This window comes from Monocercomonoides exilis, assembly GCF_001643675.1.
Source record: "Monocercomonoides exilis strain PA203 chromosome Unknown scaffold51-639645, whole genome shotgun sequence".
NCBI lineage: Eukaryota > Preaxostyla > Oxymonadida > Polymastigidae > Monocercomonoides > Monocercomonoides exilis.
In genome coordinates this window covers 613,555-639,645 of record NW_027150596.1, presented here as the reverse complement: position 1 = coordinate 639,645, position 26,091 = coordinate 613,555, and the positions used below count along the sequence as shown (strand labels likewise).

The window sequence follows — 26,091 nt, the reverse complement described above, 5'->3', positions numbered from 1 at the left end:
CCTTTCTTTCTGCTAAATTCTCTGCTTTCATTCCAGCCGCCGCCAGCTCTGCTCTCGTTTCTGCTGCATCTCCTCTTCTTTCTTCCACATCATCACCTCTTTCCTTCCAATCACCCGCACACACTGCTTCGCTATCATCTCTGCTGCTGTTGTCTTCCCTGCTCCGTGCGACCCAACCACCACACATCTCAGAGGCACACAGCCTGGCCCTCCTTCTGCATAATAGAAAGGAGCATCCATAAATCGCGCCTGCTGCTCCGCCCCTGCAAGTAGCATGCGGTAGATGCAGAACTGGCTGTCCCCCACCACCAGTGCGCTTCTCTTCCTTGAATGTGACTGGGCAGAAGTGCCGCGACCAGCCAAAGAGTGGGCAGGACATCGTCGTAGCTTTCCATCCTTTCTGCTCTGGGAACACAGGACACACAGATTGCAGCACTCTCCCGTGTGACAGGTGCATTGGAAGAGTATATGGCACTTTCACAATGCGGGCGAAACAGTCCGGGATTGGAAGTATCTTTAGTTTCTTTTGGAAGTGGTTCTGTTTGATCGGTATTATCATTGTCAGCTTCATCACCATCTCCATCTTCTCCTTCTCCTTCACCTTCTCTTTCTTCGTTCTCCTCCTCATTTTCATCGTCTTCTGCAGCATTGGCATATTCTGCATCGTCCTTCGACAGCAGATGCAGCACTTTTGCACTCTCCTTTTGAACAACTCTCCCCACAATTGCTGGGTGCACACCCATCTCTTCGCTCCACTCATCTTCATCTCCTCTTTCTCCCTCAAAACTTCCCTTCTCCCCATGCCTTCCTTCCTCACTGCCTCCACCACTCGTGCTGCCCTCAGTGACAGCTGGATCTCCTGCACTGCCTCCGCCGGTGCTTCATCCGTATCACTTGCCCCAAGCACCACAACCACATCTGGCTGCACTCCACACCGCAGCAGCGCTGCTGCCTGCTCTTTCGTCGCGGGGAAGCCGTCGAGCACCCACCCACGGTAGTCTCCCTTCGCAAAGGGCAGACTCGCAGCATACGGCATCGGCTCTATCTCTGCATCTGCGCCACTTTCTCCTTCGACTGTGGCATCGCTGTTGGATGTGTCTTTCTTCCCCTTTTGGTTGGAGCCTTTTCCTTTCTTTTCGTCTTTTGTGCTCTTCTTTCCGGCTGTTTTGGAGTCTTCTTTCTTTTCCCTTTCTTGTCTCCATCATTTTTGCTTCCACTTGCTCCGCTCTTCTCCTTCTCACTGCCTTTCTTCCCTTTCTTCCCCTTTTGCGAGGCAGCTGTCACTTCAAAAGTAACGCTGAAGCTGTTGCCTTTGCCGCTTCTGCTGCTTTCGCTGCCAGTGCATATGGATCAGGTGGTGTATACAGTGCTGTTAGATGCATTTCTGTTTGCTTCTCTTTTTGTTCTTTTCCAGTTAATTTCTTCTTTTCCTCTTCCACACTTTTGTCTCCTTCTCCTTCTCCTTCTTCATCGTCTGGTGTTGGATCAGCTGCTCTACATGACTCTGCAATATGCGCAGCCAATGTGTCTGCTGAAATAGATCCGCCACTCACAATCTCCTTCGCCTCGTCCAGTGCAATCTGCTTCGATGCGGTTGGAGGCAGGTCTTCCACATCAATCACACGTAGATTGAGTACTCGTGACAGAACATGCGCCACAGTCGATTTTCCTGACAAGGGTGGCCCAACAACAATAACACGAAGTCCGCTCTTCTCAACAGGCGTCTTGCTCAGCGGAATGCTCACGGGTGGCAGAGGAACTGCTTCTTTCTCTTTCTTTTTGCTAATCGGTGAGCTATTTGAAAGATTAGCTGTGCCGTCTGCGCCTTCAGCGCCGTCTGCTCCTTCATTCTCTCCTTCGTTCATTTCTCCTTCTCCACCTGCCATTCCTTCTTCTCTTTCATTCTCTGCTCCTTCCTCCTCCTCTTCCTCTTCTTCCTCATCATCATTTGCTTCCAACCCTGAAGAGCCATTCCCATCTGTTGCATTGATATCTTCATCCTCTTCTTCCTCATCTGCATTTCCGTCCTTCCCCTTCTCCACCGGCTCATCTGGGCAGTCTTCTGGAAGCGGCGGGCCAACTCTCAAGAATCTGCGTGGATTGGCCACGAACAACCGCGCTCTTCTTCTCGAAGACAAAAGGAAGATGTACCCACGATACCCCACTGCGTTCTGCAAGCTTCCCCTCACCAGCTTCGGATGCTCAATTCCTCCTCCTCTTTCTCCTCCTCCTCTCTTGTCGTGTCTGTGGAGTGCCCAATGGACAGGGCAGAAGTGTCTGTAGAATGGATGCACCTGCAGTCCCCCCAGGTGTGTGCGTGCCACTTCGCTCAGAGAGTCCAGCACAGCACTTTCATCAAGAGAATTGTCTGTTGGTGGAATGTGGTTCACAAACTCCACACTGACCAGCCGCTTCTCCCAGTCTGCTTTCTCCTCTTCTGTCTCCACCGCATTCAGCTCAGCTTCTGTCCAGTGCCCGTTCACTTGCATCTCCCCTTCCTCAGCCTCTCTTTCGCCTTCTTCTGATCTCCTTGTGAAATAACTCGCCATCTCATTCACTTCCTCCTTCGAGTCGTCTGTTGCTTCCCGCTTCATCTCCCTCTCCAACTTCCGCAGCTGCTTCTGCAGACGCCCAATTCTTCTTTCCAGCACAGCAGACGGAGCTGCCTGCTGCCTCCTCTCGGCCAATGCAATCATCAGCCTCAAATCTTCTCTTTGTTTCTCTTTCCTCTTCTTCTGCTCTGCCTGCTCCTTCTCTATTTCCTTGTCTGTCTTGAACACATCCACCATCTTGCTCCATCTCTCCTTCAGCTCGTTGAATGGCGTTGGCTCTCTTGGTGGATTTTTGTGAAGAAGACGCTGTCTTTTGACTGTCTTCATCACTGTGATGTATTCTTCCTCTGGCTCTTCGTCCTCTCCTTTTCCTTCTTCTTCTCCTTCTTCACCTTCTCCTTCCTCGTTTTCATTGCCTTCTTCTTCTGCTTCTCCTTCGTTCATTCTTCCTTCCTCTTTCCCTTCTTCTCCATTTCCTTCTTCTTCCTCTCCTTCTCTGTTCAATGGCATTGGAGCATTCTCATCTTCCTCTCCTTTCTCATTTGCCTCATTTTGTTCAGCACCATTTTCACCCTCTTCTTCAGCCCTTTTCGCTTTCTCCTTCACAACCTTCTCCTTCACTTCTATCTCTTCCTCATAGTCTTCAATCACAAACGCATCCTCATATTCTTCCACCTCACTTTGATGCTTCTTTTCCCATTCTTCCATCTTCCTCTTCTTCTCCTTCAGCTCTTCCACTTCACTCACATCCACTCTGTTTCCTGTTGGATGCGGTGGCAGTGGTGCTCCAGTGTGAGGATTCGCCCATCTGTCTCTGGGAAGAGGGAACAGGAGCTGTGGGGGCATAAGTGGTACAGTTAAAGAGGAGAGGAGAGGGATGCGGTTGATGGGATCCAAAGGAGAAGGGCACAGAGGTGGTTGAGAAAGAGAGTGGAGAGAGATGGAGGAGGAAAGAGGAGTAAAGGAAGAGGCAGCGGAGGGAGGGAGTGGATAGGCTGGGGGAAGAGGAAGAGTGTCCTGAATAGATGTGGCTAGTTGTGATAGAAGTTCAGAGGGAGAATGAGAAGAAGAGAGGCGGAGGAGATGCTTTGGACGAGGGTTGACGAGAGGAGGAGGGAGGGGGTGTTTGGGTGGGAGTGGAGGAGCATCAAGAAGAGAAAGAGAAGAAGAAGAAGAAGAGGAGGAGGAGGAAGATGATGATGATTGAGATGAAGATGAATGTGAAGGAGTGAATGAGCAAGAGACAGAAGTGCCAGATGAAGTGGAAGATGACTGGAATGTTGAATAAAGTGGCTGAGTGATTGCACGACTGGTAGAAGAAGGAGAAGAAGGAGAAGATGGACGACGAATAGATTGGGAGGCAAGAAGTGAACGAGATGCAGAAGATGGAGAGGATAAACGAATTGGTGGCATTGAAGAAGAAGATGATGACAATGAGGAAGAAGAAGAAGAAGATGATGATGATGATTGAATCTGACTCACCATTTTCCTCTCTCCTTCTTTTTCCTTCCCTTTTTCTTTGATCTCTCCCTCTTTGCCCTTCTGAGGGAAGTCCACAGCCACAACTGCAGCTGATCCAGAGACAGCTTCGTAGTTCATCACCTGTGCTGTCGTTGGAGTGCCATCTGTGGTTGGATCAGAAATACCCTTTCGAGGAGCATAGAAGGAGAGAAGAGGCTCGAGGGAAGAGAGATCGAAGGGGTCATGGAAGGATGATGATGAGGAGGATGATGAGGCAGATTCTGAATGAACTGAAGAAAGATGTCTTGATGAAGATAGAAGAGAAGACGAAGATGAAGCTGAAGATGAAGAAGAGGCTGAAGCAGAAGACGAAGCAGAAGCAGAAGAAGCAGCACTTCCTATATGATATGCCATCATTGCAGATGCAGTCCTTTTCGCCTTTGCCACCTCGTCTGCTCTTTCCAACGGGAATAGCCATCGATCGCTCTCCACAAGCATCTCATGAACAGGCCAGTTGAACAGCTTCGGATCAGAAATGACAGATGTATCAACACTTTCCTCTCCTTCTTCGCCTTCACCTTCTTCTCCTTCCTCATTCTCTTTCTCCTCTTCGTTTTCTTCTTCGTCTCCATTCAGCTCTTCCTCTTCTGCTTCTTTTCCTTCTTCTTCTTCTTCTCCGTTTTGCTCTTCACCTTCATCCTCCTCTTCTCCTTCTTCTTCCTCTCCTTCCCCTTCTTCCCCTTCTCCTTTTCTCCTCCTCTTTCTCTTCTTCCCTTCTCCTCTCAAAGCTGCTACAACATCATCTCCAACAGCTGCCACTTCCTTCTCCTTCTTCTTCCACTTTCTTTCTCTCTCCTTCTTCCTCTTCTCAGCCATCTTCTCTTTCTTCCCAATCGACACTGCATCAATCCCCATCACTTTCATTGCTGCTTTGCTTTCCTTCTCTGTCTCCTCTTCGATTTCTCTGAATTCTCTCTTCACAATCATCAGAATCGAGTCCTTTCTTGTCTCTTCTTCTCTTTCTTCATCTGCAGCGTCACCCAACACACTCTCCGATGCTCCCGCGCCTTCTGCCTCTTCTTCGCCTCTTCCACTTCCTTCGCTTTTTGCATCTGCTGTTCTTCTTTCTCTTTCTGCCGCTGCTTCCTCCGCTCTTCACGAATCTCGTTCTCTTTCTCATAGTCTCGCTCAAGCTCTTCTTCATCCTCTTCATCTCCTTCTTCCTCTTCCTCCTCCTCCTCTCCTTCCTCTTCACCTTCCTCTTCCCTCATTCTCCTCTGTCTTTGTTTCTTTTCCTTTGGTGGACGTGGCTTGTAAATCGGTTCAATCTCTTCTTCTTCATCCTCCTCAGCCTCGTCTGCCTCTTCCTCTCCCACAGATGCAATCAACGCTTCATCAGCTTCCATCTGCTGCAGCTCCTCCTCACCAAACAGCTCCTCATCATTCGCTTCTATTGCCTCTTCTTCTCCTCCTTCTCCTCCTTCTCCTTCCTCCTCTCCCTCGGCCACCATCGTCTCCTCGTCCAACACCAGCCCCAGCACCATCCTTCTTGCCTCTCTCGTGAATGCCCTGAGTGCTGTGCAGTCTTCCCCGTCCTTCCCAATCGCATGCCTCACCTCCCTCTGCATCAGCCCTGTGCATCCAACTCCTCTCCCGGCTCTTTCTTCTCCTCCAAGCGATGCCTCTCCCCTTCCATCCACCACAACGCGATCATGGCAGCTGCAGATAGGCACCAAATGCACCGCTGCCAGCAGCTGTGCGTCTTCTTCACTCAGAGAATCTAAGATCTGCCTCTTTTCTCTTATCTTCTCTTCTCTCTCTGCAGCAGTCAGTGGCTCTTCGTCTTCACCTCCTCCTTCTTCTCCTTCTTCTACTGGTCCCAACAACCCCAAATCATCTTCCTCCTCTTTCAGCAAATCTTCCTCTTCCTCTTCATCTCCACCTTCTTTCCCTTCCTCTTCTCCATCTTCCAAAACAGACGCCTCTCCAAACGCTCTTCCAACACCTCCGCCGTAATGTGGATGTGGCACAATCCGATACAACCCTTTCATCATCTTCTTTTCCTTCTCCTTTATTGCACGCAGCCTTATCCTCTGCCCTCTTTCATCATCTTCTCCATTTTCTCCTTCTTCTCCTTCCTCTTCGTTCAGGTCATACAAATACGAAAGAGGATCTTCAGCTGCTTTTCTTCTTCTTTTGGTTGCTTCATCTTCAACTTCTTCTCCTTCCTCACCTTCTTCTCTTCCTTCACCTTCTTCTTTCCCTTCTTCCTCTCCTTCCTTCGGTGGCAAATGAGCCATCAGAAATTCCTTCGCTCTTCGCAGTCGTTCTGATGCCTCGTCTCTCTCCTGCATTGTCTCTTCAGCTTCTTTCCCTTCTTCGCTTCCTCTGCCCACTCGTCCAATCCTCCTCCAACTGTCCTCTCTTCCTTCGTCTCCTGCCATCTTCCCATACATCATGCCATCAAATCCACTCGCAGTGATTGCAGACGAGCCATCGCCAAACCTCCTTCTCTTCTCTCTTTTGCCCATCATTTTCGCAACCACATCGTCTTCGATGCAGATCGAGTGTGTTCGAAGCGTCACTGGGTTGATCCACAGCTTCTGCCTCCTCTCGTTCTGCGTCTCCTTCGACACCTCCAACACAATAAACACATCTGGCGGAAGAACTTCTGCTCGCAGCGCATCCTGCCGCTCGCAGTACTTCTCCACTGCCTCCCTCTCTTCCCGCCTCTCTTCTGCCTCGCGCTCATACTGCTCTGCCTCCATTCGCACTTTCTGTTCAGCGACTGTTTCGAATGGACAGATAGCACTGGAAGGATATGGCGGAATGTGACTTGGCGTTGAGCTTCGAACTTCTGGAGCAGAAGGTGAGGAGGATGAAGTGGTACCTGCGAGAGGAGGAAGGCGTGCTTGACTGGAACCATCGTTGCGTGGTGTAGATGGTCGCTGACCAAATGGAGATCCAAGACGCATTGGTGGTGTTAATGGCCTTGAGGGAGAAGAAGGTCGTCTTGCACTTGAAGATGCAGAAGAAGAACGTGATGGTGAAAGTGGTCTAAGCTGAGAAGGAGATGAAGTGCGTTGTTGAGATGACAATTGATGTGAAGTTGTTTTTGACCCTTTGTTTGGAGATTGAACTTGTGCTGAATCAAATTTCTGGCTGAAAAGAAACTTTGATTGTTCAATTGTTGTTGGAAGTCCATCAAGGACATATCCTCGAAATGCGACTTCTTCCAGCTTTAGCATTGCATTAACTGCTTCTAAAACAAGAGCATCATCAATCGCTTGTCCTGAACTTAAAACAGATGAAATCTAAAAAAAATTTTTTCCATCATTTCAAAAACAATCTTTGAATTTAGAAAAAAATGAAAATCAGCAAACTTTTCTTCCAATTTCATTTTTTCTTCGAATACACGAACGTACAGCGGTTTCGGGTGAAATGAATACACTGCCGAAAGAGCGTGCAATTAACTTTGCAAGAGTGGTTTTCCCCGACAGAGATGGACCAACAACCGCAAAACTAAGAGGTTTCGTTTGAGAATCAACGAGTTGTTGACCCTCAAAAGTCAAATCAAAACTTGCTACAATATTAAAAGTGGAAAAATTTAAACATTAATAAAATATATTAAAACTGAAATAAATTTCAAACAGGGATCGTCCAGTAAAGGACGAATGGCCGTTGGCTAGTTATTAATAGACAATGTGAATTCAGCTGTAATAAAAGCTGTACAAACCTTGACCAGGGAGTTTATCATCAAACGTTTTTTCTGCCATACTTTATATTTTTCAATATTCGTTCCCATAGTGATTTAAATAACAAATGCAATCTGCACAACCAGCTCAACCAGCAGAGAAAAAATCTGTACCATATATTTGTGGAGGTTTATTAATGCAGCATTGATTTGATTGTTATATTTTTGTTGATATTATTTGTTTCTCATTCAAGATTGCGGTGTGGAAACATATGTTCCTTTAGGTCAGCCTGTGTCTTGCAAAGAGTGCGGCCACAAAATTATGTACAAAAAGCGAACTTCAAGAGGTTTAATCAAATATTTCAGATAGAGAATAATCATTTTATTTTTATTCTTTTTCTTCGTGTTATTTTTATGTAATTTAGTCATTCAACATCTTGCTCGTTGAGTGTACAGAAAATGTGACTTCGATTTATGCAAATTTCAAAGCACATCTATTATTTGTTATTTATTATTTTGTTGCGATCACGCATTATTGAAAAAAACCAATTCAAGCATTTCGAAAATATTTATATTTCATTTATAAATTTTAAAATAAAACAAAGCATTTCTTAAGATTTTAATATTTCGTTTTGTATTATGCGTTCAACATTCAACGCAAGTTCGTTTGACTTTCCTTCGTCATCTTCTTCATTAAACTCCTTTTCAAGATCCTCTTGATTTTCTTCTTCTTCATTATCATCACCCGCCACTCCCGCATCAACGTCTACCGGATCTATTTCTTCTGAAAGAATTTCAGGTATAGATGAATTTTCTGTTGCTTCTTCGATTGGCTCCTGCTGTTCGACAGTTGGTTGCTCTTGTTCGTTTTCAGCATTATCGAATGAAGGGATGGTTGGTGAAAGAGGGGGTGATGTTGGGTTTGGCTTTCTTTTTGATTCAACGATTTCTTTTTAATGTAGTAAGCAACAAATCGGAAAAATTATGAGCACGAAAAACAAAAAAGATAAACCTTGAATAAATGGCTGTAATTCATCGAGCAGATGTGTCATTCCCATCTCTCCTATCGCCTCCACAATATCTGTGTAGCCCATGGTGCTTCTTCCTTTTTTAGCAGTGATTTCTTGTGCAGTTGCCGTCAGATAATGAATAAATGTTGTTGCAGCTTTATTCAAAAGCATAACTGCTGGTCCCGCCATTCTAACATTTGGATCTTCTGAACACGCTGTTTCTCTAGCAACCCTTATAACTGTCGAATTTGTAAGCATTTCAAACTTTCCTGTGTCCGTATTTTCATCGCTCATTTTTTGAGTTTCTTTTTGTTCATATTCTATACTGGGAAGGATCTTATTAATTGCTTAATAATATCATAATGTTCATGTTCTTGCCACAAGCGTGAATGATGAATTTTTGTTCCAATATTTCAGATAGTTTTACCCATATTGAAATCCAAAGAATTTCATTTTCATTTTTTTGGTGCAGTGATGTCCAAAACTGGCCTTCTAAGTCTATGGATTATCTCCCCCAGTGGAGGTTTAATATACAAGAAAGTTTTGTAAAGTTTTATTTTGTTATGTTGAAATTATTTAATTGATTAATTATTTGATTCTTTGGACGTTATAAATGCGTTATTCCAGGACCTTGCTCCGGATTGCAAATTAGCAAATGAAGACAGTGCCCTCCAGCTTGCAGGCTTCTTTCACAGTCAATATGCAATATCCGCTGAATTATCTCCAATTCCTCATGCCTCGTCTGGAATTGAATCTATTGAAACTGATAATTTTACCATTCAATGCTTAAAAAGCCCAACAGGAATTAAATTCCTTGCAATCACAGAACTTGGAACACCAAATGTGCAAAAAATGTTAGCTAGAGTTTATGTTCTGTTTTCTGATTATGTCTGCAAAAACCCGTTTTATGCTTTTAACCAGCCTATTAAAAATGCGTTGTTTGATTCAAAAATTATGAAAGAATTTTCTTCATAAGTTTTTTCTTTTCCTTGTCATTAAATCATTTCATTTATCTTCACTTCGAAATCACCCTCATTTTTGTTTTCCGTTTTTGTATGCATTAACGCAGATGCAAATGATTCGATTTTTAACAATAAATTTTACCTTCACGAATGTTTGTGAAATCATTTCCCATATTTATTTGATAAATATTTGTTTTTGAAAAAAATGTCTGGCCCAATCTTTCGAAGGCCAGTTTATCGCCAATTTATTGCTGGACGATTTTCATTGATAGGTCTAATCGATCTATTTTTTTTAATATGCAAAATAGTGCTCCCATTTGTTGTCTGCTTTGCAACACATTGTTTGTCTTTGCTCTATCGCGCCTGTTGCATTTTTAAATATCTTAACTCTCATTGCGTGCAATTATTATTTTAGCATTTTGGGTTCGTGAGCGTGAATACACTGAACGTCCACATGTGACATCAACTGGAAAATTTATTATTTCGCTTGGTGGTGTTTCTGGTGACCACACAGACAGCAGCATATTAGCCGTGCAAAAAATACTTGGAACAAACGATATGACCACCACTTTTAAAGAGAAGGTTGAGGATTTCAACAAAGATGGAAGAGCTAATCAAATAACTTTGAATGTGAGGTCTTGCCTTCAGACAGCCGACACAATCATTTCGGCCAAATTCATGTATTTTCCTCAATACCAGCTAATTGTATGGATTGTGCAGAAATTCTTTTTGAATATGTTTTGTTTACTATTTATAACGTGAAAATTATCATGATAGGATCCAATTCCATTGACATTGGAATCCTTTGTGTACCTGTCTCATATTGGTTCTGTTGGAGGAAATGCACTTGTTTCAGAGGTGTGATTTTACAATTGCTCCATTGCATTTCTGAAAATATTTCGCGCTCATTTTAAGGGAAAAATTGTTTTATCCCAAAACAGACCACTTCGAATGCGTCCATTATTGAAGGTCCCACTGCTTCTCAATACTTCAGTTTGATATCTTTTGATTGTGAATTTTTTATGGAAAAATCATTTTTTATCTCTCAAAATGCAAATTTTGTATTTTTTAGCTTGTTATTCCATTCAAGAACATGACAACTGAGTATTTTGTACATCGAGTGGTTACTGATGATGGCATGTTCTTTTCCATTTTTCTAATTTCTTTTTCATATTGTAATGACAACTGCTTTTCAACTTAATTTAAAAATTCATTCAGAATCCGCTGTGCTGTCTTCTCCTTATCCTCCTGAATGGCTTCCAGCAGCAAGCACGTCATGCTTCGACATCCATCTGGTAATAAACATTGTCCCACAGAAAGTGCGGTTAGTGTTTCTAATATTTCCTTTGTCATTTTTGTAACGTTTTTTTTTTTTCGATTTTTCTTAAAAATTTCCTCTCATCAAACCTTTCTTTTGCATTTCATAAATCAAAATCTTGTATTCATCGACTCAATGTGCTTTCTAGCTACACTCCATCTTTATTTGAAGTACTGAAGTTTGCGTGGATACAGTACATTGCCATCTTCATTCTGTTTGGTGCTGTGATTGAGTGGATTGAGCGAAAGATATTTGACAACCAGATCCTCGCAACACTCGTGCAGGATGAAAAGCTCCGATCCATTTCATCTTTCTGCCAGTCGACATCTTTCTCCTCTTATGTCCATGCAAAGGAGCATCCGCATAGACTGTGAGGATGAGGCAGGGATACTAATCACTTCGAATAATTCACTTCACTTTGTTCCTGTTTGCATTTATGTTGTATCGTTTGGAAAGGGGGAAATGGAGTGTTTCTTTACTAAAAAAAATAATCATTTCACAAATTTTAACTTTATTCAGTTCTTTTATATGTAATGAAGTGTTTTTATTTTACGAATTAAAAAAGGGGGTGAAGTGCAAGAAATATTTTTTTTCTTCTTTTTTTGCAATTAACCTTTTAGTGCATCCTCTTTCCCACTCTTCCTTTTGGCTTCATCGGAAATGAAGTGGCTTTTCCACCCTGCTTTCTCTCTCTTTCTCTCATTCTCTTCTCCTGTCTAATCTTCTCTTCGTGAAGTGTGCTTTCCACAAGATCATCCAGATCATCTGCCGACACTAGTGATGGCAACTTCTTTTTCAATATTCTGCTCTCCTTCCTGTCAAACTGTGCATCATCATCATCCATTTTCCTTCTCTTCACTGTTCTTTCCTCTCTTCCATACCCATCTTCGTTATATTCCTTGCTTCTTCCTCCTTTTCGTTTTCGTTTTTCTTCCTCTTCTATCTGTTTCACTTCTTCATCTGACTCGCTCCACACCTCATCTTCCATGTCATTCAGGCTTTCATCGTCTTCCAGATTGTCGTAATCATCATAGTCATCTTCCATCTCATCGTCCATCCCTTCCATTTCTTCGCTTTCATCCTCATCCTCATCTTCTTCTTCTTCGAATCTCTTCTTCTTCTTCGATTTTTTCATTTCTCCAAATGGATCCTCCACATGAACACCATCTTCATCCTCTTCATCCTCTTCGTTTCCTTCATCTTCCTCCTCCTCGTCATCGCTATCATTCGCAAATTCTCTTTTCAGTGCTTCCTCCAGTTCTGAATCTTCATCTTCATCCACATCAAACTTTCTCTTCTTCTTTCCTTTGCCTTCTCCTTCTTCGCCATCGCTTCCTTCGTCGTCGTCATCATCTTGGGATTTGTCCTTCTTTTTGTTAAGTGCTTGCTCCTCGAGTTTAATCAAATAGTCATCCAACTCATCGTCTTCAAATCCATTCTCGCTTTCCTCTGAGTCGCCAAAGCCCGGGAATCCATCGTCTTCCTCGCCTCTTTCTTTCATCTTCTCTGACCTCCGCTTCTCTTTCTCTTTCTCCTTCCTCTTCTCCTCCTGCTTCATCTTCTTCTTTGATACAGCTGGATTTCCAGAGAAGTATTTGAAGAAGAAGCGTTCATGTGGAGCGATGTTCTCTTCTTTTTGCTCAGCAAAGGCAACAGAACCCATCCGATATAACGAAGATGAAAAGGCTTCTTTTGTGCTGGTAGAAGAAGGAGGCAGGAGGTCAGATGCTTTGAATGCAGCATCATCGTCGCCTTGCATCTGCTTCTTCTCTTTCTCATCTTCTTCGTCTTCTTCTTCCTCTGCACTGCTATCTTCGTATTCTTCTCTTTCTCCTTTCCTGCTTTCCATCAACGCTTTCTTTCGCATCATCTTCTGCTCTTTTTCTTTTTCAACCATCTGCTCTTTTGTCATCTTCGGACGTTTGAAAGCAAACCTTGTCAAAAATGCAGTTAGCGAAAAATCATAAAATGGATCGCCTGCATAATGCACTTCCCACGACTCTTCTTCCGCTTCGGTTTCAGCTTCTTCTTTCTCTTTCTCTTTTTTCTCTTTCTTTTCCTCCTCTTCTTCTTCAATCAAGCCAGATTTCTTTCTGAGCTCATCGTATTTCTTCTTCAAATGTTTTCCCATTCGAAGAATTTTGTTAGCCAGAAACGCGACTGATGGGTGATAATGGAGTGAAAGCATCTGTAGCTCCCAGAAAGCAGACAAATCAGCATGCGAAAAACGAGGATTGAATTTGAAGGGATTGTAAACGGAAGACCCACCTGCTGAAATGAGCGGATTGGTTGGCAACTTTCCAGAAGATGAAGAGGAAGAAGAAGAAGAAGAAGATGATGATGATGATGATGAAGGAAGAGGCCCACAGTCACATTTTTCTGCTTTCATTTCTGAATTTGGACAGATTGTTTGTCCAGATGAACCTTCACTCGCTGCTTCCTCTCTTTTCTTGATTTCGGCTTCTATATCTTCTTCATCAATGTCTGGTGCATCAACAAAGTGCTCATCTTCATCATCGTCCAAAGCAAGCAACGCTGATGATGATGCCAAAGGTGCTGATGGAGCAGCGAAGGAGGTCATCTTTGGCTCTTCAGCATCACTGCCTTCATCTTTCACTTTCTTCCCATACAATTTCTCGATCCATTCTTTCTTCTTCTCCTGCTTTTCTTTCTCGAGTTCTTCTTTGCTTTTCAACAGTTTCCACTTTTCCTCTGTTTTGTTCCCACTTTCTGCATCTCCGTCTCTCCTCAGGAACTTGGGATTAACAATCATCATTCCTTTCATATTCATCTTTAATCCATTCGCTTGTGATCCTTGTTTATTGAGCAACGATTGAGCAATGGCATGGGGCATCAGTGCAGGATTGATTGTTGTTGCTGTCTCTTCGCACACCATCGTGTGCAGCAGCGCCTTCCTTTTGCAGCACAGCTCTCCCACAACCATTAGCGAGGCGCACACAAACGAAGGTTGAGCCACTAAGCATACACCCAGCAACCGCTTGATGAAGGCGCACACCCTCTCATCCACACTATCCGCCTCTAAAGATTTGAATACCAAACCCAAAAGAGAGGATGCTGGCTTTTCTCCACGAGCATCTCTGGGTCGGAGAGCTTTTCGTACAACGCGTTGTAATATCTGTCTGGAAGGATGCCCTGAACGCTCAGCAGGCGATGCAGCAGAAGCATTGCACGAAGCGATGAAGCGAATGAATGCGAATGAGATGCACGAAAGAGCGAATTAAGATGTGACTCAAACTTAGCTGCATTTTCAGCTCCAGCGATGTTCATCACACGTCCTATTCCACTCAGTACCGCAAACAGAAGGCGCTGTTCTGTGGATTCTGCTTCGTCGAGCATCTCCTTCTTTTTCTGTAGTAGTTTTCCTTTTCTTCCTCTCTTTCCGTGTTCCTTCGTTTGTGACCAGCGATTCTTTTTCTTCTTCTTTGATTCTTCAAGCTTTGCAGCATGGCGCGCTTCATTTCTTTTGAAAATGTCGTCAAACAGCGAAAAATACAATTTAAGCATTTGATTCGCAACTGAAGCATCTTTAGCAGGATCTAATGTGAATCCATTCAATGCCACAATTCCGTAGAATTGAGCTCTTTGAGAAATATTTGGACGATAAACCAACCTTTCTATTTCCTCCACAATCAATAGCTTTATAGCGGGCCTTCGTTTTGATAAAATAATAATGAGATGCGAAGTCAGTGAAGCAGCACTTTTCACATTATCTCCGAGTTTGTTAACGAGTTCTGACAAGACAGAAAGACGCTGCTCAGGCATGATGGCCATCTCACTTAATGTTTTTATAGCATGGTTTTTGGAATTAAGAACAGTGTCTTTGGCTTTCTCGCTGACAGCACGAATAAATGATGCATAAAGTTCTTTTATCATAGCATCTTTTGGATCATCTACAGAAAGTTCTTTGTTCTTTGGAAGAAGATTCACTTGAAATAATTGCAGAAGATTTTGCATAGCCATTCCACTGATCCTTCTATCTGTTCGTTTCATCATTGAAATAAGTTGTTTGACAGCCTTTGCACCTTCTTCATCATCACGAGCGGACTGTCCAAGAATAGTTAATCCAGATAGTTTATCTGTTATTGTACCTTTCTGTATTAATGCATTAAGCCATTTCTTTTCTTTATTTTCTCTCATTCATATAAATTTTCTTTATGAAATGGGTCATTTTATCAAATGAAAAAACAAATTAAAATGAATGAAGACCTAGTGATAGGGTTTTTGCAGCTTTGATGATTTTCAAAAAACAATGATTTGAGGTTTCCCATAAATCATTTTACTGATTTGCAAGAGTATTAAATTATCGTTTCCAAGCTAGCACAAAGTTTGATAAGTAATTTTTTGAAAATTTTTTGTTTATAAATGAATTGTTATTTATTTATTTCAAGTATTCAATCGTGTATGCTGAAAGGTCTGCCGAAATGGGACATGCTTTCATCAAGCTCCCCATTCGTCGATACATTTATTTATTTGCCATTCCCTGAAGCAACCATGCCATATATGCAGTATTCAATTCTTCGACCTGCCCCGGCAGATTTGAAAAAGCAATGGGAAAAAACAGAGCGAAAACGGCGATTAAAGCTGAACCTTGAGAAACAAAAAGCTGAAGTTGCTTTTCAGACTAAAGTCGAAAAACGGAAAAACCAGTTGTTGCAAGAAATGCAGAAAAAGAAAGATGAAAGAAATGCTACACGAGCTCGAGAAAAACTTAATAGATTGAACGTACGAAAAACTCCTGCAGCAAAGCGTCTTCTAAAAAAAGAAACAAGTACAGAAAAAGAAAATGGATCAAAAATTCAAGAAAGTCGTAAAGAGAATGTTGAATTAACAAAAAAAGAAAATGAGCGTACTTCTGGAGAAGTTCTGGATTACAAAGAAATAATGGTTAAGCAGTCCAGTGATAATGTTGAAAAAGATTCTAATGAATGCATTAATCGCCTTGGTGAAAATTTGCCTTCGAAGATACCTCAACAAGATAATCAATTGAAAGATTCAGTTGAAAATAAGGAATCAAATATTACAGATAACATTGTGATTTCTAAGGAAGAAGCACCAAAGCCAGAGAGCAAGCCTCAACAGACTGCTCCTTTAAATGATATTAATGGAAATACTAAAATAGAAAATGGTTCATCAAAAAAAGAAGAAGCGACAGCATCTTCTACTGAAAATGCCACATCTGATAAACAAACTCCATTGCAAAGTTCAGTAATATCAGAAAAACAGAATGACAGTGTTCCATCCACAAACAATGAGCCAATGAAGATAGAGAACGAAGACATCATTTGGAATGTATTCCGAATGAGGCGTACGCGGCGGTCGCAGACAATAGCAGGCATCGGTGAGAAAGAGCGAGTAAAGGCGATGATGGGAGTGAGTGCTGTTGAGGCTGAAAGGCAAAGGGATGCAGAGAACAACGAAATGGATGGTGAAAACAGTGGGAAAAAGAAGAAGAACGGCCGAGTGGGAAATAATGGCGCAGACTATTCAGCCAGAACTGGGGTGTTTGAGATGCGCCGGAGGGGAAGAGAATTAGCATTGGAGAGAGAGAAAGAAAAAGAGGAGAAGGAGAAGCAAAAAGAGCGGCAAAAAGAAAAAGAACAAGAAAACAGTGCAAATAAAGATACGCAAAGCACAGAAGCTTCAGATTCTTCTTTGAGAAGCACAACTTCTCCCTTCAAAAAGACAAGCAGTTCAGAGCTCAGCCAATCTTGTCCACAGCCTTCTCAATCCACCCCGCCCATCCCGCCACCCCCTCTGCTGTCGTATGAACTGGGTTATTCGCCTCCGCCTGTGTCAACAGCATCGAGTGTGCTGTCTACGCCAGACACACCTCATCCTCCTCTGTCTGTTTCTGCTCCTGTCTCGTTGAACACTAACAAAATGATTGGAACAAACAATTCATCATCTTCTTCTTCCTCCTCCTCCTCTTCTTCTTCTTCTTCTTCAGGCCACTCCAAATTGTATCGCTCGTCTCATCTGACTTATTCTTCCTCGTCTCAAAGCGAAGAGAAGCCGACTGTCATCACTGCCCAGCCAGACATCATCGTCCCTGACCCCAAGCATTATGTGGAAGTGTCTCATTTCTATCAGGACTCCTCACCAAATGTGCAGATGCTCCATCCACACACAAATATTGACCAACATTCATCTGTCAGCCCTTCTCATTCGCAGGTGCTGCCTTCTGCTGACCCCCTCGACACGCCCAAGTTCTGCAAGGACTCTTTATCCCCATCTGCCCCTCAGCCTCCTCGCTCGTCTTCTCCCTCGTTCCTCCACTTGATCCACACTTCATCCTCATCTGCTTCTCATCTGGATCACTCACCAAACAAACACTCACCTCCTTCTTCTCATCACTCGCCTGAACACATTCCTCAGCCATCTTACACTGCCCCACCTGAACACAAAGGATATTTCCCTGTTCCACCAGCACCCCTTTCTGAGGTCTTGCCACAAACATTGCCTTCTCAGCTGTCTCCTTCGCCTTCACCTTCGCCTTCTGCCTTTGCTGAATACAACGCTGATGAACGGTCACTTCACTTCTCTTCTTTGTCTCCATCATCTTCTCCTTCAGCTGCTGCTGCATTGACATCAACAGCAACAATCACCACACCACAAGCTTCTTCAAATTCATCTGCTTCATCATCATCGTCTTCTTCTTCTTCTGAATCAAAAGACAAAGATAAAGACAAGCTAGTCACCGTTCCTTTCTCACTCACCCGCTCACTCACTGAGACAGCCTCCATCTTCCGCGACCCATCGATTTCAACAGCAAGCGAAAGAAATCCCTTTCTTCCTCCTGCAAACGAGTTAAAGTCTTCCTCAGCACATCGTCTGTCACCACTTGCACAATATGAGCAGATGGCAGGCAGCTCCCCTCACAAACTGCCATTTGACTATCTCCCTTCCTCTGCCCCTTCCACTCTGAGGACACAGACACTCCCTGTCGTCCCTGCTGGCCATTCAAACTTGTCCTCTTCTCACTCCTTCACTCACTCAAAGGCCATTTCTCCTCTGTTGATGAACTGCATGTCACCTCCTCAGCAGGCTGACAACTTCCTCCGCTCTTCTTCTCCGCCTCCTCATCCTCTTCCCCCGACAATTCGCAAGCACTCCACATCAATCTCTTCTCATTCTCCGCCTTTCACATTCAATTTGCCATCTGTCGCGAACAACCAGTCACTTAATCTGCACTTCGAACCCATCTCTTCACACACAGCTGGACATGCTTCCAGCAGAGGGAAACACGAGCATCACAATCATCACTCATCACAGACAAATAAACCATCTGATGCTTCTTCTCCTTCTTCTTCAACTGCTTCAAAAGGAATGACAATTGAGAACTTTGCCAACATCCAGTTTTGTCATCTGTCACCTCCTGCCTCTTCCTTCTCCTCCAGCCATTCTGTTGCTGACTACCCACCTCCTTCCGCTTCAGTCACGTTAGACAACAGACGCCCTCACCGCCACCAACACCGCAACACGCTCTATTCAAAAGAGACCCAGCCTCATTCGCATTCACATTCACACTCTCACTCACGCAGAGTGCGCAGAACACAATCTGTTTCTGTCTCTTCAGTCGCTGCCTCTTCTGCTAACATCACTTCAGATGCTCCTTTCCTCCCTTCTTCTGATGTGCTGTCTGTTGGCAGGGCGATGTCTGTGTGTGAGCAGAATGAGAATCAACAAATAGAAAAAACAGGCAGCTCATCTAACATCTTCCATCCACTTGTCAACACTCCCTCACGTGCTGTCGCCTCTGACTCATCTCTTTTCCCTCTTCCTCATTCGCATCAGCATCAGCATCAGAATCAACGTCAGCAACTGCATCAGCCTCTGCAAACAACCTCTTTTCTTTCTCCTTCTCCTTCTCCTTCCTCTTCTGCGTATTCTTCTGGTTCTTCTGCCTCCTCATCGTTTCCTCATCATCATCGCACACATCACTCGTATTCGCAGGCTGATGCTCATCGCCATCGCCACACTCACTCCACTCACACTGCTACTCTTTCGAATGTGAATCCATTTGTTGCTTCTTCTTCTTCTTCAAATTCATCATCATCATCATCACCTTCTTCTTCTTCTTCTTCTCATCAAACACCTTCACATAACACACCCACTGCTCAGATGATGCATCACTTTAATTCTTTGATTTCTTCTCTGCCATCCAAATATCACCCTCGTTCTGTACATTCTTCGCCTCGTTCAGAAAAATCTGCTCAAAACAGAAAATCGAATGCAAACAACGGAACAAATGGAATACAACAGAAGAATATAGAAATCTCTATCAATTCTAATGCTTCATCATCACCTTCTTCATTAGATTCAACTAACAATGTCATTTCTTCTTCTTCATCATCCTCTTCCTCATCATCATCTTCAGCGCCCCATCCTTCATCATCTGCAGAGTCTGCAGGCGATGCTGAGGATGGGGATGGCTCTATAGCATGTCCCCTGGCGGTGGGTGGAGGCAACACAGCCATCTCCTCTATTTCTGTCACCACCTGCACCGCTGGGGGAAAAGAGAAGGAAAAGCAGATGAAGAGAGAAGAAGGAGAAGAGAAAGAGAAGAATGAGAAGAATGAGATGTTGAAGGGGAAAGAAGAAGGGGAGAAAGATGTTAGTGGAGTTGAAGCAAAGGAAGGGGTGTCTGTGAATGAGAAGAGCATTGGCAATGATAATGTTTTATCAGCAAATAAAGAGGCAAAGAATGACAAAGACGTGTCAACTAAGAAGAATAAGTCAATTAATCAAAAAGAGGACGAAGTGAAAGAAGAAGCTGAAGACAAAGCGAATGAAGAAGAAAATATACCAAAAAGGAAGAAGAAGAAGAAGAAGAAGAAAAGGAGAACAGGAAAAGAGATAAGAAAGAGACAGAAAGAGATGGAAAGGCAGAGAAGAAGAAAGAAACACCACAAAACGAAGAAAGGGAAAGACGAAGGGGGAAATGCAATGAATGATAAAGATGAAGGAGAAAAAGAAGGAGCAAAAGAAGAAGAAAAAGGCAAAGCAACATTTTCTGGTTCGAATTCACCTTCAAAAGAAGACAGCAAAGAAGCAACTGCGCATGCCAGCACGAAACAAGAGAGAAAACAGAAGCAGAAGAAGAAAGAGCTCAAAGGAAAACGAAGAAGAAAGCATCGAAAAGCGAAAAACAGACAGAAAAGCCATTTGGAATCAGAATCTCCAAAGAGAAATGTGTCTGTTTCAACATCTTCAGCATCCTCATCAAAACATAACTCCGTTTCTTCGTCAAAGAAAGACGATGACTCCTCTTCTGACACAACCACACTGACACTCTCATCCACCTCGTCTGATGAAAGTGCCTCTCTTTCTTCTTTTTCCTCCTCCTCCTCCAACAACAACAACAACAACGATGACAACAATAACGCATCTTCTCCTTCTTCTCCTTCCACTCTTGTCTCTCTTTCCTCTTCCTCCACTCACTCATCATCATCATCTTCTTCTTCTTCTTCTTCTCTTTGTTCCTTCTCTTCTTATTTATCAGTCTCCCACTCAACAGACAGAGCTCGCTCCTCTTCTCAGCACAGCCATCGCCATCGTCACTCTTCTGTGCACAGACACAGACACAATACTCAATCTACTTCCAGAAGCAACAGATCTCGCACTACTTACCATTCTGCCTCTAATTCTTATTCTTCTACCACTTCTTCATCCTCTTCTTCCTCTTCTTCTCCTCCTTCCTTCTCTTCTAATTCTTCTTCTTTCTCTTCCAAATATTCTCGTTCTCGCAGTAACTCCCCCTCAAACACCAAACGTTCTCATTCCCATTCACATTCCCGTTCTCGCTCTCACTCTCACTCTCATTCAACTTCTCCTTCCTCTTCCTCTTCCTCCTTCTCTTCCCGTGCCACCACCCACCACTCCTCCAGCTGTGCTTCATTCGGCTCAATGATGTTCCCTGTCTCCCCTTCAGCCACACCGCCCATGATGCCCCACGTCTTCCGCAGGCACCGCTCTTCTTCCTCTTCAACGAGCTCTGAATCACACTCTCCAACTTCCTCCCGCTCTCGTTTCGCTTCCTCCTCCATCCACTCTGTCATGTCCCCCACGCCTTCCCTCGGCTCTTCCACCAGCTCCTCCCCCACAATCGCCAATCAACCACAGCTGCCACAGAGTTCTGATTCTCACTCAGACATCTTCCTCGCCCCTGCCTCTCCTCCCTCAGGTGTTCATGTGCAGCCGATGCTGTCGCCTGCCAGCTCGCCTGCCTCGATGTTCTCTTCATCTCTGTCACCGCCTGTCACACCTACTCCTTTCTCACACTCGTCTGATGTGTATTCATCACTGCAGAATGAAGAGGCAGCACTGTTTCCGGCGCTGCTAACATCAGTTGTGGTGAGGCTGGAGACAGAAAAGAAGGATGATGATGAAAGAGGAAAGGAGGAAGAGAAAGGAGCAGAGAAAGGAGAAGACAAGTTTGCTTCAGAAAATGAAGACGAAGAAGAAAGAGACAGGGAAAGAGAGAGAGAAAGAGAGAGGGAAGAGAGAAGAGAAGAAGAGGCGATTGCAGCTTATTCTATTTCTCAGCATTTTGCCACAAAAGTTCACACGCAATTTCAGGTTGGAGTGAATTCGCCGAACATAAAGAGGAGAAAGAGGTCGCATTCAAATGAGAAGAAAGAGGAGAAGAAGAAGCATCGGCAACACAGGGAAACTGCACATCAGAGGAAGAGAACGAGAGGAAGAAGCGAAAAGAGAGAGAGCGAAAGAGAAAGGGAAAGCGAGACAGAGAAAGAAAAGAAAACAGAAGATGAAAGTGAAATTGAGACAACTGTGTCTGTCTCTGACTCACAAACATCCACAAATTCTGAATCTTCTTCTTCTTCTTCTTCAAAATCGAAGACAAGGCAAAAGTCCAAGTCAAGATCTGCTTCAAACAAATACTCATCGACGGAAGGAAGTAACAAAAGAAGAAACAAAAGAAAGAAGAAGAAAGAACGAGAGGCCTCATCATCGTCGACTTCTTCTTCTTCTTCCTCAGATTCTTCAGCATCCTCTTCATCTTCCTCTTCTTCGAAGTCTTCAGAGAAGAAAAAGAGATCCAACAAGCATTCAACACATCGAAGAAGGCACAAGCACACTTCAGCCAAGACACGCCATTCAAATGCATCAGACAGCAGAGAGAGAAGAAGCTATTCAAAAAGTGTGAAAGATGATGATGACTCAGATGATAGTCGGAACGCAAAAGAAGAAGATTCCGATGATGATGAGAAAGAAGGAAAGAAATCAATCAGAATTGTGGTTGATGCAAACGAGAGTGCGAAAGAGGAAGTCTTTGAAGAACCACGTAAATCGACACAGACAAACACTTCTTCCTCAGACAAAAAAGGAAGTGTGATTGTCTTTTCATTGGAGAAGGCTATTCAGAATGAGCAACGTGAAAGATCGTCGAATGAAAAGATTACAACAGAAAGAGATAAAGCCCATCACAAAACAGAGAGTGCTGATCAAAAGAATGAGGAATGGGATTCGAATGTGGATGAGAGAGAAGTCGAAGAGACAGAGGAAGACAGCACGCAGAAGCAAATGGATGACTTCAGCAGCTCTTCTGTGAAGGCTGATGGGACGATTGAGACAGATGCAGAGGAGGAAGAAGATGACTATTTTGATGGAGTAGATGAAGAAGAGCTGATGGAGCAGGCGTTGCGGTCGGTGCTTTTGGAAGAGAAAAAGAAGGCAAGCAAAGAAATTGCTGAATCAGCGTCTCTTTCAGGTAGATGGAATGGAGAGCAGTTCATTCCTGGTTGGTGTGTCAAGGATAAATACAACGATGGAATTGAGAGTATTGCTCCTGCACTGAAGTCAAGAAGTAACAGTTTTCAGAAGAATCGCGATCAAAGCGAAGATAACTCGGGGAGATCGACTTCATCTACGCTTCATTTGTCTTCCTCGTCTGACTCTGCATCTGACTCATCAATAACAGCAGCAGCTGAGTCAGATGGGCAAATCAGCATGAGCACAATTGAGCTGCCTTCCTCAGACATCACAACGAGCGAAGGCACAGACCAGGCACACAGATGGTCAGACACAGAATTTCAGGATGGAGGGCTGCTGACAAAGGAGAAGAGGCGATTGAGGAAAATGGAGAGGAGAAGGAAAGTAGTTGAGAGAGAAAGAAGAAGAGCTTTGAAGAGAGAGAGAAAGAAGCTGAGGGCACAGAAGAAGAAGCAGAGGGCTTATAATGCTGCGGAGTTTGAGAATGGAGTGATGCTTAATTCTGACAGCGATATTCAGCGAAGGATCATCAGCAATCCATCGCCTGGAACAAAAGAGAGTCAGGTGGAGAATTCAAATGAAGACGAAATGAGCAGTGAGTCTTTTGAGGCTCTGATGAAAGAGGATGAAGAAGATGGATGCAACAGAGAGTTTGCTCAAATAAAGAGTGCTCTTCGATTCTCAATGAAAGTGAACAACGATGTGGTGGCTGCATCGGTGCAGATGTGGATCATCAATGAAATGCTGGAAAAGGAAATAAATGATGTGGCGCAGGTGGAGAGGTTGTGGAAGCGAAATGATAAAACAGACAAAGAGAAAGCAAAAGAGACATCTAAAGATAGAGAAAGAGACCAAGAGAATGAAAGAGGTACTCAACAAGATCGATCAAAAGAAGGAAAAGGTAGAGGAAGATATCAAAGAAAGAGGAGAGGAGGGTTGAGATATGATCCATATGGAAGAGCAATGAACTTTAATTTGACAGCCAATGGCTATTTTGGAGGAAGAGAAATGAACTGGGTGAGACAAGATAAGAGATATAATCAAACAGGTTACCCAATGATGAGTGGCCCTGGCAGATTCTATTCTCCTTTTGCTCATCAAATGAATCAGCCAGCTTCTTTGAATGTCTCATTCTCCAAAGGCACATATCCTCTGACTGTTTCGACTTTTCATCCTTCTTTGCTGCCGACCATCAGCGATCCTTTGCACCCTCTTTTTTCACCTGCTTATTCAAATCCTTCTCCCACGCTTCCTCTTGTCAGCTGGAACAAGTCGTGGTTTGAGTTTATGATGTCTCCAGAGCACCAAAAGACAATGGTGAATCCATACAACCCATCACACATGCGCATTGCATCAGCCTCCAGCAAGCAATGGATGAGGAAGATGCTGAGCAGAGGAGGTGTGAGCTATGCTCTTCTGCTGATTGCACCTGTGTTCACAAGAAACAGTGCTGTTGTTGCTGCAACTGAGATGGAGTCTTCAATGAAGATGTCACTGAGGCAGCAACAGAATAAGGAAAGGTCACAAATGTTTTATCCATTTGAATCGCCGTCGCAATTTTCCTCCTCATTTTATGCAGATGAAAGATATTCTTCTGGCAGCGAGCTGTTATCATACAGAGGATTCACACCAATTGATTCTCCATTCGCATATGACTCTGCCTTTTCTGGTGGTTTTGCTCCGCTTCCTCCTTCGTTCTGTGGTGTAGAGCCTTCGATGCATTGTGATTGTGCTTCTGTTCTTCCTCAGCAGTTCCAATTTGAATCCAGCTCGCTTTCGATCCTTCCGCACGCTGGAAAAGAAAAGCACAACAAACTAATGCATTCTCGCTTTCCTCATCTTCCTCAATCCTTGACTGCGCATAAAATAGCAAAGATGAAAGAAAAAATATTGAAGCTTACGTCTGTTCTTGACATTTCCACACTGTCTCTAGCACTTGTCTACTTTGAGTCATTGATTGAGCCTCGTTTTGGCATACCAACCAGACAGCTGGAGAGCATCACCAGCTTTTCTCCTCTCCGATTCCCTTCTTCACACTCAGTCACTTCTCCAGTTGAAGGTTCTTCTTCAATGCATGTCTTTTTGAATCCTTCAGATGGGAAAACTAGTTCTCCATCTACACTTGCCACTCTCAACCCTCCTTTCTCACTTGTGTGGCCGATTCTTCCGTCGTATGTGAACAACAAGAATGTGAAGCAGGCTGCTGCTGCCTGTGTGTTTCTGGCAGCCAAGTTCAATGAAGGCACGAAAAGTGCAGTGATTGCTGCAACACAGCCAATTGCACATGCATTCAAAGTGTCTGTCTCTCAGATGATCGATGTGGAGCTGAGTGTGGCGGAGTGTCTGGGATTCAACATGCTGCGGTCAGACCAGGAAGTTCTGCAGCAGATGAGTCTTTTCCTTCGAGCAACTGGAGAACGAGCTATTTCATATTACGATCTTTCTGTGTATACACGATTTTATCTGTGGGGTTATCAGCATAACGGACCGGTGGAAGAAGAATGGATGGAAGAAGAGAGAGAGAAAGAAAGATTCCAAAAGAGCAAAAAATGGATGTAAAATTAGATTGTTTCTCTTATGTTTTTTATTTCATTGTTGTATTTTATGTTGTTCGACATTTTGTTGTTCTAGTTTGATTGTACAGAATAAATTGTTTGTTTTGTCTAAATGTTTGGCTTGTTTTTTCAAATCATATAATTTTTCTAATTATTTGCAATTTTGAACATTGGAAACGCATTTACCATAAACTTCTATGGCCTTTATAAACAGCTAATTTGAAATAGAACTTCCTCACAACAGAATAACCAACAAGATTTCAAAGATTATCTTTCATATAATCTTCATTTATGAGAGTAATATCTTAATTGTGAATATCATTGTGAAGAAATGGAATTGATATTTATGAAAAACATGCATAACGAACACTTCATTTTCTCCATTTTAAAACAATTGGAAAAAAAAAACAGATATCATTTATCAAGCAAAAAAATCAACAGAAAATTTTTAACAATCAAACGAAAAGACAATTGGTACGAAATTATTTGCTTCATGTGTTTTGTTCCTATCATTGCTTCAAAGATTTTTCTCAACTTTTTTATATTTCTAAATTTATATTGCCCAAGAATTTCAGAATTACAATTATTCGATTGTAGAAAAAGTTTGGAATAAATCATTAAATCTTTTTCATTTCAAAAATTCTGTTATATTGAAACAATAATTTAACTACAACAAAATAAAATAAAACTTCTCTTCCAATTGGGGAAGTGGGTGGGAAGGAAAAAATATTAAATTAGTTTTATCAAATCTTTAATAATATTTAGAAAAAAGTGTTTCATAAAAA

The 26,091-nt window shown here is 43.1% G+C and overlaps 6 protein-coding genes across 6 annotated transcripts; 2 read left to right on the top strand and 4 right to left on the bottom strand.

The window, feature by feature from the left end:
- Window positions 1-27: 27 nt before the first annotated feature.
- MONOS_18181 (uncharacterized protein) lies at window positions 28-7,789 on the bottom strand (the record flags this gene model as incomplete). Its single annotated transcript, XM_067871175.1, has 7 exons — window positions 28-263; window positions 310-1,187; window positions 1,297-4,988; window positions 5,063-7,327; window positions 7,397-7,592; window positions 7,665-7,698; window positions 7,750-7,789. The coding sequence occupies 7 exons, from the start codon at window positions 7,787-7,789 to the stop codon at window positions 28-30; spliced, it is 7,341 nt and encodes a 2,446-aa protein (XP_067720863.1).
- Window positions 7,790-8,268: 479 nt separating this feature from the next.
- Window positions 8,269-9,039, bottom strand: MONOS_3837 (uncharacterized protein). Its single transcript, XM_067873860.1, has 2 exons — window positions 8,720-9,039; window positions 8,269-8,656 (listed from the first exon to the last, which is right to left on the bottom strand). Exons 1-2 carry the CDS (start codon window positions 9,009-9,011, stop codon window positions 8,319-8,321), a joined length of 630 nt encoding a protein of 209 aa, XP_067720862.1. The 5' UTR covers window positions 9,012-9,039; the 3' UTR covers window positions 8,269-8,318.
- A 152-nt stretch (window positions 9,040-9,191) lies between these two features.
- MONOS_16844 (Transport protein particle (TRAPP) component Trs23B) lies at window positions 9,192-9,692 on the top strand (the record flags this gene model as incomplete). The annotated part of the gene is made up of 2 exons (XM_067869712.1): window positions 9,192-9,257; window positions 9,345-9,692. The coding sequence occupies 2 exons, from the start codon at window positions 9,192-9,194 to the stop codon at window positions 9,690-9,692; spliced, it is 414 nt and encodes a 137-aa protein (XP_067720861.1).
- A 1,799-nt stretch (window positions 9,693-11,491) lies between these two features.
- Window positions 11,492-13,941, bottom strand: MONOS_3839 (putative CCAAT-box-binding transcription factor; the record flags this gene model as incomplete). Its single annotated transcript, XM_067873862.1, has 1 exon — window positions 11,492-13,941. One exon carries the CDS (start codon window positions 13,939-13,941, stop codon window positions 11,614-11,616), a length of 2,328 nt encoding a protein of 775 aa, XP_067720860.1. The 3' UTR covers window positions 11,492-11,613.
- Window positions 13,942-14,036: 95 nt separating this feature from the next.
- Window positions 14,037-15,176, bottom strand: MONOS_18180 (putative Ribosome biogenesis protein MAK21; the record flags this gene model as incomplete). The annotated part of the gene is made up of 1 exon (XM_067871174.1): window positions 14,037-15,176. Exon 1 carries the CDS (start codon window positions 15,153-15,155, stop codon window positions 14,037-14,039), a length of 1,119 nt encoding a protein of 372 aa, XP_067720859.1. The 5' UTR covers window positions 15,156-15,176.
- Window positions 15,177-15,212: 36 nt separating this feature from the next.
- Window positions 15,213-25,498, top strand: MONOS_3840 (uncharacterized protein; the record flags this gene model as incomplete). The annotated part of the gene is made up of 5 exons (XM_067873864.1): window positions 15,213-15,235; window positions 15,310-15,342; window positions 15,407-19,733; window positions 19,832-19,961; window positions 20,023-25,498. 5 exons carry the CDS (start codon window positions 15,213-15,215, stop codon window positions 25,308-25,310), a joined length of 9,801 nt encoding a protein of 3,266 aa, XP_067720858.1. The 3' UTR covers window positions 25,311-25,498.
- Between the last annotated feature and the right edge of the window lie 593 nt (window positions 25,499-26,091).